Source organism: Poecilia reticulata, chromosome 7 (assembly GCF_904066995.2).
Source record: "Poecilia reticulata chromosome 7, P_reticulata-male-v2, whole genome shotgun sequence".
NCBI lineage: Eukaryota > Metazoa > Chordata > Actinopteri > Cyprinodontiformes > Poeciliidae > Poecilia > Poecilia reticulata.
The window spans coordinates 12,644,019-12,658,208 of NC_088836.1; the positions used below are offsets into that span (position 1 = coordinate 12,644,019).

A 14,190-nucleotide genomic window follows, 5' to 3' on the forward strand; every position below is an offset into this window, starting at 1 on the left:
ATTGTAAATGATAGAGAAGACGTGCAACGAGAGTCAAACACATCCAATATCCGAGAGAAAAAGACAGAGAGAGAGAGAGAGAGAGAGAGAGAGAGAGAGAGAGAGAGAGAGAGAGAGGTCTTTTCTCCTACTACATTTGCATGTAGTAGGAATTAAATGCTGTGGGAGGCTATTTTATGACCATACCGTCTGTTACTTTCATGTATTTTTTTTCCCCTTTGCAGCTTTTTATGATGCCCTTGGAGATAAGACGCAGGACAAGGACATCACAAGTTTAACATTTTCCAACATGGATAAATAATTCATAAATATACTGTCTTCCAGGACATGGAGAAGAGGAGATAAAAGAAAGCGGGTCAAAAAGAAACACCAAATGTTGATTCAGCCTTCCCTCGCCGTGACCTTCAACCCCCCCTCCGTTGAGGTGAAACTTAAGCAAATCTGTCATTTTTCGTGCACAAGGACTTTCGAGGACTCTGCAGACTTCTCTAATTTTCTTTCTTTGACATTAACATAACAGGGCCGAGCCTTGACTGGAGATCAAAACAACATGTTCTTATAGGTGGTTTAAAGATGTTGATCTGAGGCATGTCATCGTATTTCAAGTGATCCTTGTTTCTACAAAAAGAAAAGAAAACACTGATACCTAATCTTTAAATTAGGTAGACAAAAAAATACCCACTTCTGACATTCTATATGCAAGTATTTAGAAATATAAAAAAAATGTCTGCAATGAAAGTGAAGTCTGGAATTGCTTGACTTTTCACTGCTTTAGAAGAACCAACCTTCATTCAAGGTGAAATTCATCAAACACAGAGGATAAACAGCCAATTCTCTGATATTCACCAGTGTAAAAACTGAGGATGCCTTAAAAATAACGATGAAGAAATGTAAAAATAAAAACACAACAAACATTCACACCAAAAAAAAACAAAAAAAAAACACCAGGGCGAACTACAGCCCATATTTGGAGCCGAACATTGTGCAAAGTAAAAACCTTTTTCATCCAGTTCCAACTAAAGCTACTGTGACTGAAGCTGATCCACCACCATGACCTCTACAAAGACTCTTCACAGCACAACCTCAAACACTTGCTGGGGTTAATTCTGAGCATCAACATACTTCAGACCCCTCTCAGACTGCAGGCGAATAAGGTTTGTTTCTGTATTTAGATCTATACTTGCACTTGAGCTTGAAAATTGTGTAACCCGACATGAACATGGGTTGCTTTTATTGAAACGCAGGCCTTACGGCTTTTACTGTGACCGCATATGACCTAACTTTCAGACGCAGCAGCATACGAAAATTATTTTTACCATCCCACAATGCAAATAGCTGCTCTGTTCGCAGAACGTGTCCTCAGACCTTTTCCTCCATGTCGTCCGTATGAGCGCTCTTCTAGCAGCAACAGATTCCACTCAACGTGTCTGTCAATCTGTATCTAATTTTCTTGTTTGGAGTTCTGTTCCTACAGGAGAACAGGTGAGACAAAAGCCATTTGAACACACAATTTGAGAGGGGAGATTATTTATTTATTTATTTGGCTCATTGATTAATTCATTGGGATTGTGACGTCCAAAACGAGGTGTTTTGTTCTGGGTTTTAGGCGTTTGCCAACTCAGAATCTCAATCCTATGTTACATTAAGGGAAATGCATCGTTTCTCAAGTCAGTTCTGATTTTACTCTCTGTGGTTCGTGCATAGGCGTCTTCGCGTTTGTCTGTCCATCTCCCCACCCGATCTAGCCTCACTTGAGCAAACACTGAACCCTGAGTTGCTGAACGCTTGTTGAAGACCGTGGCCTGACGACACAAACAGAACCACATGATGTGCAAAAAAACAAAGATGACACTATACAACGTAACCAAAATGAGCCATCATGTTCTTTGGTGACAAGAGGAGCTCAATTTGCTCTGGGAAGGAGCTTGACTTTGTGTCGAGGGCATTGACACGACTCTTGTTTTGTTTGCACAAAGTCCGGGTGCCCCTACAAAGCATGCCAATAGCAACACTGCACAAAATCAGTCACAAGCTTCATCCAGATCCACACACACGGAGAACCAGTGAGTTATTCTGTGATGAAGCATTAAACAAAGATCTTCATTTGCCCCATTGGCAAATGAATTTGTAACTAAAAGTCTGTGCACCAAAATATAGAACAGTTGTTTCAAGGTATACACGCTACTTAGGCTACCATTCTGTAGAAACACATATTAGCTAAACGTCGTTCAGTGTTTCAAGTTATTAATGACTGAGCAAATGAGATGAAACAATTAGCTTTCCAATGGAGCCATTTGAGGCCCATCAGGTGTTTAGCAGAAGACAGCTCATCAGGGAACAATGATGTGTCTGACGACGACTTAGGAAGATAAAAAACGATGCACACAATCTCCTCTTTCTAAAATATCCAAAAGATTTCCCTCCATTGTTTCAAGAAAATCTATAACTTCGACTGAGTTGACAGTGTCCTATAGAAAGTCATTCTGCCATATGCTTCTTAAAAAAATAAATAAAAAAAATGACAGAGCAACAAACAACAGCTGGTCATGCATACATAAAGGTTTCCGTGTCCACTCTGCTTGCTCCGGATAGACGGATGGATGGTGACTGTAACTCTTTTAAGCATCTCCTGGAGAATTTCAAAATTCACCTTCAAAGAGAAGCCTCGCGGGGGAGAGAAAGGGCAGAAATCAAACCCATCATCAATAGGTGCCTTAGCCGAGGCGCGCCAAACAACTGACCATTACAGCGATGAGCTGCTGGTTCCACAGAGGCTACCTGACCTGGCTTCGAAATGACAGGGAATTCGATTTGGATGATGTATCAAGAAAGGCTGACGGTTTGGCACAATAGAGGGAGAACGAAACGGCAGAACGGACGAGGCCGGCTGACAGAAAGACAGAACTGGGATAAGTGAAGTGTGTGCGGAGGGGTGGGGGCATCTCAGCACGTCCAATAGCAAGCCAGGGTCATAGGTAACGTCCATCAGTAAAGGACAGGTAGACTGTGCCGGGCTTTGGCCAATAGAAGAGGAATGAGCTAACCTATTCCCTGCTCCCCCATGCGCTGGTAATTCTCTCAAATGTCACATCAGAATAGATCTCATTTAGGCGGGTAAAAAGGACCTGACTCTCCATTGCAGATGTGGGTGGACCTGCGCTGGATTGGACGTGAACTCTAAAAGCACGGCTGCAAAGGAAGTGCTTTGAAAAGGCGTGAAAGGGGGCCAGGTTTATGTCAGTGCGGTTTAACTCAGTTATAGATTAAAGATAAGGATTTAAAAAATATATATATATATCAAATCTTTTATATTGGAGAAAATAGAAGGTTCTTCAGTTCTGGTCCAATACTTAATTTCTTTTTCTTTTCTTTTTTCCAAGCAAAGGGTGTAACACTGTGCTCTTAGTCTTATTTCTTATTCTTATTCATTAGTGAGAATTGAATGAATAAAGAAAATAGGTTGTCTCATAGTCACCCATCCACCCCCGAGGGAACATGGAAGCCCCGGTAATCACATATGGCACAATAGCTTGCCTATAATCCCCTTTATTTTTATTTTCATGATGTCACTCTCTTTAAGCTCCTTGCTTTATGAGTCGCAAACGGAGAGGAGTGGGGGCTGATGGGAGGCGGAGCAGTGAGGGAAAGAGTGGGGGGGGTGAAAACAAATGATGTGGATCCCTCATTGTTCTTTCTCTATGCCCTCATTCCAGTCAGGGCAATAAGAGAACATTGTGATTTACTGTCAGTGAAGCGCAAGAGTGCATCAGAGAGAATCCACTGCGGCAGGGGCCATTAAAATAGATTTAACTTCCCACAGTATTAGGCCAGATGTCTGCACTTCTATTATATTTCAATCAGCCATGACCTTGGTCTCCACATGATGAGAAAGATCACTGGGAGAGAGGGAAAGAGTGAGAGAAAATATATGCAAAAAAACCAATAGAAATATCAAACTACTTAGTCCCACTAAATCCCTCGGCGCATCGTGCTGCATGTACACACACAGAGAGAGGGAGGGAGAGAGAGAGGGAGAGAAAGACCAGGACCAAAATAGAGCCAAGGTTTCAAGTTCTAAAAGTGTATGAATCACTGAACGCATTTCTGCTGCTGGTTTTTGGGAGGCGGTGCCTTTCTGTATTTGAGGAAGAACCCGGGGAGAACCCGTAGAACCTCGTCCGATCTGACTGAGCTGGAGAAATAAAAAATAAAAAATAAAAATAAAATAAAAAGATTGGGAAGAGATGACTGTAGATGTGAAAAAAATGCTTCAAAACACTTGCTGCCGCAATTGATTCTACAAGGTATTGATGACAAAGAGCTGACTTTTCACACTTTTTTCTATATCAATATATTTAAATGCAGAAATGCAAGTATACACACAAAAACATTTAGCATTTTTCTTCCATTAAATGTCACAAAATAAAATCCCAATAACGGAATTTGGAGTTTGTGACAAAATATGAAAATGTAGGATCAACATTTTTTGCGAGGCAGACTATGAGTGAGCTCAGACTTGAAGAACAAGGGAAGTGTTGACCTCTTATGTAATCACAGATTACCACGCTGTCTTCTGTGCTACCTAATCACGTTCAGTTTGGAGTGAATGTCTACATAATTTCTATAAAATCTTCCCTCTCCGAGCGCAGTATTTATTTCAGCTCTACAAATGCACGCTGGAGTTCTCCGCTTGTTGCACTTCAGAGACCCATGATAATTGGACTTATTGGCTGACATGGACTGACCTAAAAAAAAAAAAAAAAAAAGAAAAAGGTCTACCACTGGTTCTGACTACAACTCACAATACTCCCTCCTCCCCACCCTTTGGTATTGGTGTTCATGTTGCTCATGTGTTTCTTTGATGTTCTTCCAGCTCAGTTTTCACATATCGATGCACCACTGCTGGGGAAAATAAAAAAAATAAAAATGTTCAGCCTGATTTTATGATATTGAGTTTGCACACATACTTTAAAAAAAAAGAAAAAAAAAAGTCAAACACAACGAATAAGTTGCATCTCCTCTTCATTCTGACGACCTTGCCGACGGGTCTGTGGAGCCTCAAAGAAGCAGTCAGATGTGTGTTGGCGTTTTCATACCCTCAATTTTTTTTTCTTCCATTTTCTCAAACATTCTGCTAGGATAATTTTTTTTTTTCTTGCAGCACAAGAACGCAAACATATAGAAGACTTTTACTGAGATATGGCGAGGTTTGGAGGGGGGAGCCAGTGTTGGGTAGTTAGGAGAATGCTGCAGTTGTGCTGGTGGGGGTATAATGGTGCACTGTGACTCACTATTAAGTAATGGTGCTTTTTCACATCAGCATCGCCTACACGGGGTGCCGAGGTGAACTGAGGTGTTTCTGACTCAGAGAGAGAGATATAGAAAAGGATGAAAGTAGGGAAAAAGAAGAGTGGATGTGGGATGGTCCTACAGGACAAATAACACCTGTCTCATGTTTAATGTTGCCTGAAAGAGAGAGAAAAAAAATTCTTTATTTGCGGCAAATCTGCTAAAGATTCTTTGTAGGGTAACAAGTAGACTAACTCGTTTAGTTATAAATAAAAAAATAAATAGTTATTTCAAAGTTTGACGAAAACATATAAAATGTAGTCTGTAATTTTAAATGAGGTTCAGTGCCAAGATATTTCTGCTACATAACGTGACATACCAGATGGTTTGTTAGACTGAGCCATCTGAGATAGTCGTCCTTCAATAGTGGAAAGAAGAAGGGAGGATCAAAAGAGTAACTGGCAGGTGACTGAAGGAGCCATCTGTCCATTTTGTACTTCATTCACCGATTAAGAAGCACTTACTGAAAATTAAAAAACAAGCTATATGCGAGACACAAGTTGTCCTGAATGTTAAGGAAAACTAAGAAAATCTTCTGAAAGTTCCTGAAGTTATGACTTGTCCTTTGGGTTTGGTCACTGACTTCTTCTTCAGTATTTAGAGGAAGATTTCTTTAATCTATTTGAGCAATATTGTCTTGCCGCCCATTGCATTTTTGTCCATTTGTGTTGTAATTATCCTGAAAGCCTCAGTTTTTGATCCCTTTCTCGCCAAATGGTCTTGAAATAGTTAATATAACATGGATGTGCTGCTTCTTCTATTTTTAACACAGTACAGTTCGATATAAAGAATGGGAAAGCATAAAAAATGCTTTCTGAAGGCGAATGGAGAAATACAGGCTCACATAATGTCCTGAGAACCAAAAGTGTGTCTGAATGTCTGAACAATGTTTTAACTTTCAGTTTTTATTGTGTTGATCGTGTCACATTTCACTCGACCTTTTGTCTGTGAGATGCAGAGTAAGAAATTAAATCTGTCAAACCTTGCTTCAAGTTTACTTTGATTCAAGTCAAAGTTAAGGTAGTTAAAGTCCCATTTTAAACTACATTTAGTTCAATATCCTATAGTTTCTATATGATTCTTAATGCTTTAAGCTTTAAAGCATCCCACATTCCGAAATAATCATAATTCTGCTAAAACTTAAGAATTTAATTAGTATGAAGATTATCACTTTTATTTGTATGTTTTTGAAACAACAACTCAATAACCAAGAGAAAACACAATGACTTTGCTTTATTTAGTTATTAAGGTACCGTATTTTCCGCACTATAAGGCGCACCTAAAAACCTTCCCTTTCCTCAAAAGCCAATAGTGCGCCTTATAATCCGGTGCGCCTTATATATGGTCCAATATTGAGCCACAACAGGTCTAGCAACTACGGTAAGCAGCCGCCGACTTCATTTTGCCCGTAGAAGAAGAAGCGCGTGGTGCATGCTGGGATAGTTGTCAGAACGCTGGTTTGTTAATAAAGTTTGACTGACCTATCTACCTACCGACCTGATAATCAGATCGTCTGCAGATCATTTAGCACCACGTTCTCCACGAACATGCTGAGCACAAACGGAGAAGGGTGACCATCGTCCGGCCACGCCCCGGCCCAGTCGCGGAAGGCACAATATTGCAACACCAACACCGTGAGTGAAACAATGACTGGGGCATCCTACTATATTAAGTACTCGGGGACCATTTCTTTATTATTACACATCCACATTTGTACGGGACGGGTGGCAACCCAAAATATAGCGTCTATTCTATGCGCCTTATAATCCGGTGCGCCTTATAGTACGGAAAATGCGGTACTAAGTTGTCCAATTCTATGGTTTCAAGTAAAACTATTCCATTATGTTTTTATTCTAGTGCCAACCTGATATGAATCAGGCTGCATTCTGAAGTTTATTAAATGTAAACGTTTTGTTAAACTTTAATTTGGGATTATCTCTAGTGTTTCTACTATTTTAGAAAGAAAAATCCATCTTTTATTTTATGTAATTTAATTCTGACTCAGAGAAGCAAAAAGAATAAACAAATCACAGAGGAATGAACACACAGTTAGCCAGTTTATAGTCAATTTGAGACAAATAAATTATATTGAGTTTACACAATAACTACCTGCTTGGTTAATTAACCAGTAACAACACAAACAGAGTGTGGTAAAAGATGAAAAGTTTTAAGAGGAAGAGGCAAAGAAATAATAGTGGGTTTTTTTTTAAATAGCTTGCTTTGAGCTAGTCTATGCTTGCTTGCAGACTTCCTTCAAGGGATGACTTGTGTATAAACAAGCATCTCTAAAAACAACCCCTGTGGGAGAAAGGAAAGTAGATTCAAATGTCAAAATGTTCCCTCGGAAAAATCTGCGAGGAAGAAATGCTAAGAAGATACTGCAAGTCTGCTTCCAATTTCGATCAAGTCAAAACACCTTTAATGAGCATCTCAAAATTTATGTTGATTTGTCAAAAACGAAAAAAAGGTCAGGAAATGTCTCATTTAAGGGATGTTACAAACAAACCTTAGTATATTGTGATAGACTAAACGAAGTAGAGTAAAATAGAACAAAAATGAGATATGGTTTCAAAAACTCAAGACAATCTGAAAAATGAGCAGCTGGTTGCTTTCAGAAGTCAGGGTTTGACATGAAACCAATAACACGAGCTTCGGATTTCTCACAGAGAACTGTTCAATCCATCAGTCAAAACTCAAAATACGGTACAACTGTAAAACTATCAAAACTAACTTTAAATTGATACGTCTGGAAATGAGGGCGTAAAGCATGACGAGCGCTTGAGGAGCTGCAAACGTCCAAAACTCCGGAGATGAAATCTGTTGACATGAAAACTAGTTCTGCACTTCACAAATCTGGCCTAGACAAAAAAATTAACGTAACAAGCTGTTGACAAAAAGCCACAAGACGTCATGTAGGGGAGACGGCGAGCATACAGAATGGAGCAGTCTGGTCAATTGAGACTAAAACACAGTTTCTGGCCTACTATCTATAGGGGAAAACAAGACTAGGGAAGCTGAGCAGAGCAGGTGAATAAAGGGGAATGCTGAAATGAGGTCTGTTATAGGCTGCAGAAGTTTCATCTTTAAGCAGGCCAACAAAGTACAGTCAGAGTAAAAGACATTCTCACGTTAAAATGCCTCAAAGACAAGACATGAATACATTTGTGAGACAAAACAGAATGTGACAAAGTTGAACAATTGCAAAACTCTGCAAAGAGCAACAAGAAAATGGCACATTTTAGCACTTCTAGTGGTCTGTCTTATTACCTAAACATCCACCACTAAGTCACTTCATTTAATCCAAATATTCTCTCCATGTCTAAGCCTGTTGCTTACCTATGCAGACACATGAGTCCATGAGGACTAATTACACTGCAGAGCAAAAGGAGAGGCCAGCCAAAAAAAATCCAGAAATATATATCGAGGAACAAGTCTGCACAACCACTCAAACTGATCGAGCCTGATATGAAAGCCAATGAAGTGCACTCATTGCCTATTAAACAAAATTAGAATTTGTGTTGGCGTGGTTGGAGGAACACCAATCATTCTCACGGAGCTATAACCGCGCTGCAGAAATATAAACGGCGGTCCGCCTTATTTCACATTTATCCCTGTGACGGGTTGATAATGAGCACACTGCCAGTTTCTTCACTTTCTTATTGAGTCTGAATAAATGTTAGCAAATTCCAATCAGGAAAGTGTTTACGTTTCGCATTCTGTAAAGAATGATGGGTCTGTCGAGTTTTTTAAAATTTTTATCCTTTTTTAGTTGATCTAGATTGAGAAGGAAGTATATTCTGATTAAAAAGTGATTTCGAGGTAACGATAACTCCCCCCTATTAATCTAATCAAACCTGCAGCTAGTCCGTCAGAGAGATTTGCAATTCTGCAATGCTTATTTCCATTCCATCGGGATAAATGAGGCATTTAATAATCTTTATTTCAACAAACTGTCCCTTCGTAGCTTTGTGAGTGGGCGATACAAACAAAGCAAAGAAAAATCCCACACATTTGCTTATATTTTGAAACTCTTAACAGATGAACAAAATGTAACAACATTAGCATCATCAAACTGCCCCACAGCTCCATATGTGCAGCTCGCATGAATGTTTTCTAAAGAAAACATGCAATATTTTAAGCAAGGAAAAAAAAAAAAAGCCCATCTTGTTTGAATGGATGGGCTGCATTCAAGCATACAGCGAACAGCCCCTTTAAGGCTGTTTCTGATTAGCGGTTTGCTCTTTTTTAAAAGCCTAGAGATGTTATGTGTAATGTAATCTTCTGGCTGTGTCAGACTGCTACCTCAGTGCATTTGCTGTAGAAGACCCCAGACATGCAAACAAAGGAGACTCTGTTCTGGCTACATGCACCGTTTTCACAGGCACACATCATGTACGGGCTCGACTCGGTATCTGACCACACTGTTAAAATATGCAATAAAGCATATGGCCTCTTTCGTTCAAAAATATGCTTGACCTGTGCAGCAGTACAGTAATTGTGAGCATTGCCCTATGATCTAAGGAATAAAGTTGTTTTTAGTTTTTTTGGGTTTTTTTACCACAGTCATGCAGAAAAAAAAACAAAAACATGGGGAGGGGAGACTAGATTAGAGGTTCCTGGATCTCCATAACAAACCACTGAACATTTAATACATGCAATCAGAAAAAACTTAATCGTATCACAGCAAATGATAATATTATATATGAAGCATAAAGAAAACGCACATATTATATGCATGAACTGTGTTTGAACATATCGTTTGTTCAACCATTTGGATCATTCTGGGGGATAACTAGTGTGTTGCACTTGTGGAGTGGCAGGTGAGAGCCATGGCTCTAAATTTGGAAGAAAAAAAGGTGAAGTTATTTATTTGCCAGACTTCAAACTAAATTAGCCTTGCAAGAGGAAACTAACTCCAGGGTGTTGGAAAGGAGGAGCTAACTGGTTGTTGAACAGTGTGGCATCTTCCCTCTAAATGACCAAAGCAAGACCAGTGTCATCATTCTTGGCCCAAATACTGTTTTGTAGTTAGAAAGAAGCTCTCGAAATGTTTTTCAACCAAGTCACTAGGTTTTGGAATGAGACTTTATTTTTTGCTCTACGCATTAAGTGGAAAGTGTGGTTGTACTAAGTGTAAGAGCAGCAACCCACTGATGACAGGATGAACTCCTGCCAGTGTCACCCATTGCAGTTTATCTGCTGCAACGTGGGAACTGGTATCATGGTACAGAAGCAGCTGAGCCACAAAGAAAAAGGTGTGAAATGTCTGGTTTATCTATGTTCTAACACATGCGAGTGAGCTCCGAGTAGAACCACAGGTCTCTCAGATCCAAACCAGGTCAGTTAAGTTTGGACGCCTTCCTGATGCCTTCCTTTTTAAGTCCCATCGGGAGGACACTCAGTGAAGTGACTCTATCTGTTTTTGCTGCTGAAAGCCTTGGGATGCCCCAGAATGAGCCGGAGAGAGTCGCTGGGCAGAGCGATGTTTAGGTTCCCCCCTTGTGAGCCTTTTACTTCTGTTTATTTTCTCAGAAGCTGAGCAACGTAGCACATTAAGATAGTCAGAAAGAGGAGAAAAATCAACTAATTCCAGCTGGAAAATGTTTCTGTCAAAAAAAAAAAAAAAAAAAGAAAAAAAGGCTATTTTAAAAATATTATTAGTATTACACCAATGAGGGTGCGACTGTATCCTGCTATAAAATTTGAAATTAAAGACACTCTGTTGAAGATGGAGACGCCCAACAATGAACTCAGTGTTTCCCAGGTTTTGTGTGTAAGCTCCTATTTGACAGCGCTGACAAGAGCATCAACTGCAGCTGACATGTTTTGAAAAGCCCAAATTGCCTTATCCACTAAGAAGGTATTTGTTGACACAACACTGCAAACCTGGAGTGGGCGCTGGTGATTGACGCATGACCGCAGCGCCAACAGAACTACAAAGCTGGACATTTATCCCAATTAGCACGCACACGTATGCGCGAGCGGTGACATAATTGGGGCAGACGAGGAAATGTGGCAAACAACAACTGACTTTATGGTCTTGTGATGTGAGCTGTAAGCAGACAATAAGCTGCTAGAGCTCCCCGCTCGACCCTTTGTTAAAGTCCCGCAATCCCAACATCAAAGAAATATACAATCCTATAGGATGAAAGCACATGTGTGTGTTTATTGAACTCTCTTTTTGATTGTGCATGTGTGTGTGTGTCTTAGTCGGTGGAGGTTTATGAGTGTTGATGTGTTTGCGGTGAGGCCCACATCCATATGCTTTTTGTTCGTCTGTTTTTTGCAGGGTCTAATTTAAATTTTACATCATGTGAGTAAGCACATTTTTGTACAGTGAGGACATTTTGGCTGCTCCCAACGTCTTCAAAGGCTTGTTTGAAAGCACTTTCCGAGTTACGGTTGTAATTAAATTCCTTTTAATGGGCTAGTAACACAAATTTAAAGAAAAAAGGAGGAAAAAGAAGGGTGGAGGGCTTCTCGAGTTAAGATTGTTCAAAGAGCTGCTTGCAGGAAGTTTTTTAATAAATCTTGTCTCCGCATTTATTGCAGCACTCAGTCTTCCACAAAAGCAATGGGTGTAGAGGTGAGCCATGGTCAGAAAAACCTATTAGCTTTTGGTATGAGTCCATGCTGCTGCTTTTTTAATTCTTACATATTGCCCTGGCTTTGATACAGGCTACATGTACAGAAAACTTCTCTGTAGTTACAGTTGCAATGAGTGAGACGTTTATAGGAAGGTATCTCAAAATCGTAACGCACACAGAAAAAGTCAGAGAACATGTTTGTTTCAGTGTCGATGAACTCAGTGATTTATGACAGAATTACAACTTATGACCATGGACAGCCGCATTAAGCGTCATGGTGAGAGAATCCATCACCGAGAGTAAAAATGCTCTTTGTCTCTCAGATTATGTCACTTCCTATTACTGTAATTGTGTGTTTGTGAGAAACAGATAGTCACTGCATGCGCGGGTCGCGCTGTCCTTGGCCCTGGGGCTTCGTCCGCTGCCGCTTTGAGTTATTTGGCAAGGCGCTAATTGACACGAAGGCCCCACCTTCGTCGTGCTTTGTCGGAACAAGAAGGCCGAGCCGCTGGATCAACAAATCTTCGAGGTCCAAATTCTGCCATATGTCCTGGCATGTGTTCCCATCTACCAGCTGGGAGCACTCAGAGCAGAGGCTGTGTCTAAATCACTGACCATGGGACTGAAACAGTGCCAGGGCCTCAATAATCTCAGAATGGTCAACATTTGCACTGTGACTTTAGTGGGACTTGTCACCGGTAATGTCAGGTTCATTTGGATAAACTACTTTATGTTTAGAACTGGAAAATGTGCTTCGGTTAAAAATAATCAAAATGTGAATATTTTGTGGAGGATGCTTGTCTGTCAGTTTAGGTGGACAGGCATGCTGGATGACCAGTGCTCTGTGAGATGCTTGAGCTTTGAAATTAAAAAGCAACTTTGCCTATTCCTTGATCTTCATGATACTGTTTATTCTGTAATGTTATCTAAAAAAAAATCTCAGAGGCCTTCAAAGAACACATTTATACTGAAAATAAATTACACACAAGCGGTCTTCGAAGACATTTGGATTTTGCTGAATCAGAACAAATGAAAATCTAAATTGGAAAAACATTTATCATTTTCCTAATATCTGTCCTTTAGTGTTAAATCCCAATAAAATCTAAAGGTTCAGGAAGTGTGAAACATGTGGGCTGTCTTACCTGATTTGGCGACCGAAACTCTTGGTTGCTGTCATTCATATACATGTTGTCAGCATCAAACTGTGAACAGAAACACAAAGGATAAATAAACATCGTATGTGAAACGAGATTTCCGGAAAAAAATAAATAAAAATAAAAAAAGACGATGGGTGCCTGGGGAGGAGGTACAAAGAGGAAAAGCTCTAAAGCTCTTTACGGGTGGCCTCAAGTGTGAGACTAATGACTTTGTCACTTTGGTTAAACCTCGTGGTGGCATGGCAGCACGGGCAATTACTGTTCGTCAGCGGGCCGGTAATTAGGCTACATAAGCGTGGTGACGAGAGATGGGCTTTTCCCTGTAGGCTCTGCTGCGTGTGTGAGAAAAGAGAACGAGTGTGAATGAATCTATGACTGCATCCAGAAGTGTGCGCTTGCTGTCTTCGAGGGTGTGCTTTGTGTATGAGCGCACGCGCGCGTGTGTGTGCGTGTGTGTGTGCGCGCGCTGTGAAGTGAAGGCATGCTGTGTCTTCTAACTGGAGCTAATCAGGCAATGAAGGATCACTTGCTGCAGGTGCCAAAACGCTCCTTGACATGGGGTTAGGGCTCGCGTAACAACAAATGACTCCCGACCGGCGAGGGTGCAGTGAAACAACACAGGGTCAACAGCAGAGTGCACCATGCTAGCTCTGCTCTCTCTACCAAACTAAATCGCTGGAAAAGAGATTAGTTTGAAATGTGTCACAATTGCTGGAGAGAAAAAAATTAAACAGACCTTTTTCTTTTTTAAGAAATAAAATCAACACGGTAAAGGCTGCCTGAACTTTGCAGCAGATAGTTCTGTGGGCAAATAAGAGAAGGATCGAACTGCTTGGGAACAAAGAGTACACAAGTGAGGCTTTCAATATAACTACTCAGAACCAGCAGTAAGGCATGGTGGTAGTCGCATCATGCTGTGGGTCTGTTTCACTCTTGCAAGTACAGAAAATGATGGGCGTAATGGAAAAAAGTGAACTACCTTTAACTCAACTCGATGGAAAGACGGTTGCAATGTGGGCAAGTATCCAAATCACACATCAATGTTGGTTTTAGAACAGATAAAGCAGACTAACATCGACCTGCTGTAATTGCCATGA

The 14,190-nt window shown here is 40.4% G+C and overlaps 1 protein-coding gene across 2 annotated transcripts in view; it reads right to left on the reverse strand.

The window, feature by feature from the left end:
* The window catches only part of LOC103481161 (TOX high mobility group box family member 2-like), a 101,016-nt gene that overhangs the window by 33,459 nt on the left and 53,367 nt on the right, over positions 1 to 14,190 (reverse strand). For both annotated transcript variants that reach the window (XM_008436460.3, XM_008436461.3), the window contains one exon: positions 13,079 to 13,138. In XM_008436460.3, the coding sequence (XP_008434682.1) occupies positions 13,079 to 13,138 (60 nt within the window). The remainder of the gene's footprint in view (positions 1 to 13,078; positions 13,139 to 14,190) is intronic.